The sequence below is a fragment of the Loa loa genome (assembly GCF_000183805.2).
Source record: "Loa loa unplaced genomic scaffold supercont3.257, whole genome shotgun sequence".
NCBI classification, from domain to species: domain Eukaryota; kingdom Metazoa; phylum Nematoda; class Chromadorea; order Rhabditida; family Onchocercidae; genus Loa; species Loa loa.
In genome coordinates, this window is record NW_018108437.1 from 92,260 (window position 1) to 94,516 (window position 2,257).

At 30.7% G+C, this 2,257-nt stretch overlaps 1 protein-coding gene across 1 annotated transcript; it reads left to right on the forward strand.

Annotated features, from left to right (window-relative positions):
* Positions 1–1,292: 1,292 nt before the first annotated feature.
* On the forward strand, positions 1,293–2,152 carry LOAG_18309 (hypothetical protein; the record flags this gene model as incomplete). The annotated part of the gene is made up of 2 exons (XM_020450971.1): positions 1,293–1,327; positions 1,630–2,152. Coding segments are annotated over 2 exons (558 nt in total), but the record flags the coding sequence as incomplete, so codon positions are not given.
* Positions 2,153–2,257: the final 105 nt, after the last annotated feature.

Consider the following 2,257-nt stretch of genomic DNA (forward strand, 5'->3'; position numbering starts at 1 on the left):
CTGCGAAGGCTCGGATTAATGCGACCAAAACTTATATTTCTTGCGATTACACTAGATGTGATTTTCTAAAAATTTTATCGAAAATTTTTTGATAGAAAACCAAACGAAAAATGGATGTGTAATGGTTTAGAGATAAGCGAACTTATATATAATACCATAAAATTGAGCGCCATTACTATCATTCATATCATAAAAATAAAGAAAGAAATGTTTCGAACATAGAAAACTAACTCTCGCAGAGATCAGAAATATTTCTTCGACGAATGTACGAATTATTGCCCTGTTCAGACTTATAATGCTTCCGATCCTGGAAATGAACCAATTTCAAGTAATACTTTCCCCTGAAATTTCAATAAATCGAAAAGGATTTCTGTCAGTTTGGATGCGAAGTATTTATAGATTTTTGCATTTTAACTTTAGTTTGAAACGATGTTATCATTTTTGACTTAATGATAAATAAATTTTTAAAGTCTCCCATATAAACAAGCGATAAATTTACTATCATACTAACAGTACAGCTCAGTAAGCTTTAATAATTATCGATGGACATTTTGAATTACTGGAAGATTACAATTACTTATGCAACTTTGAAAAAAGGCAGTAAACATTTACGCATTATTGATTGATCAAGAATTTCACCTTTTTGTAACTTCAAAAGATAGCAGTTTGAGACTTTTGCGCGTTGTTAATCGATCGAAAATACACATTTTAGCAATTTTGAAAGATGGCAAATGAATCATAACATATTGTTGGAATCGTTGAGTATCTCTTATTGATTGCAAGATAAGAACAGTGATTACATTTAGGTATACCGTTAGTAATTAAGACAGAAATGAGTCATTCTGTTAATCTTTGGACAGGAAGTAAGCCAAGAAGCCTTTATAGTGTTTGATGAAATTATGCTGTGGGCAATGTTTGAATATTCATAAATAAAAATTAGTAAAGAAAGGAAGGAAACAAAAAGATATATGTGTAGAATTAATGATACGATTATTTCATGTACTGATAATCAATTTAGAAAGGAGGTTGTTTGCTGGTAAAATATTTTACCATTTCATTCTTACCTCGTTTTGGAATTATGAATAAATTTTTAAAAAGAGTAAAAGCTTCGTTAAACATAGGAAACTTATGAATTTTTGTTATTAAATTTGATTAAAACATTTGGAAAGGTATAAAGTTTACTAAAGCTTTCATATTAATTATTAAATTATCAAAGATACCAAATATGTTCATATTATTAAACATACTCAAACTAATTATTAAACAGTTCCAAAAAGTTCATATTTCCAGAAATGTCTGAAAAAGCAAAAGATATTCGAGCAACAAAGTTAGCAAAATCTGTCGTTTTCCTTATATATAAATTTAGTTTTTCCTAAAATAATTAATTTTATGGCTTTTTAATTTTTTATAGAAACAAATAAAACTAAGCACTAAGCATAAATAATCCTAAAAGAGACCATCCTGAGATTCTTTTTTTTTGATATCTTCCTATCATCTATATGGAATTTTCAATTTTTTATTGTTTGAAATTGAAATTTTGCAGAAAAATTTTCCAACTAACCGAAGGAAAAAATAAAATTTAAAATTTAAAAAAACATATATAGAAAAAATACATAAAAATGTTTATAGGCGTGTAAACAAACCAATTCAAGCAATTAAAAGACTGAAAGATCATTTCCATAAATTAGGCAAGAAAAATAAATCTGCGGCAGCGGATACTGTTTCACCAGTCATTCGAAAGGCAGATGTCCCAAACGGGACAACTGATGCATCACGCACTACCGACACATCTCGTAGTATAATTGCCCATTCCGTCGAATCTATTTGTAACGTTGAACCATCACATGAAACAATTATTGGCCGTAACATCGGACCATCACGCGAAACAATTATTAACCGTAACGTAGAACCATCACGTGAAACAATTATCAGCCGTAGCGTTGAACCCATCGAATTGCGTGTTATTAACGTTTCCAGTAACAGTGAACCGATACGTAATGCTGACCTTTCTCGTAACATAGTTACTCCAAAAAATATGAATCATTCCCAGAACTCTGCGATAATCCATAATAGTACGACAGACATCCAAATGCCAAATACATCATGTAGCACAATTGGTGACATTTCGCGACACCCGGATGTACCGAGTGTGGTAGATCCATTTCATATGAATGATTTATCACGTGATATGGAGATTTCACGAAATGCAGAAATGGTCTGCAATATCGATGTGTCCGGCAATATAAAAGAAACCAGT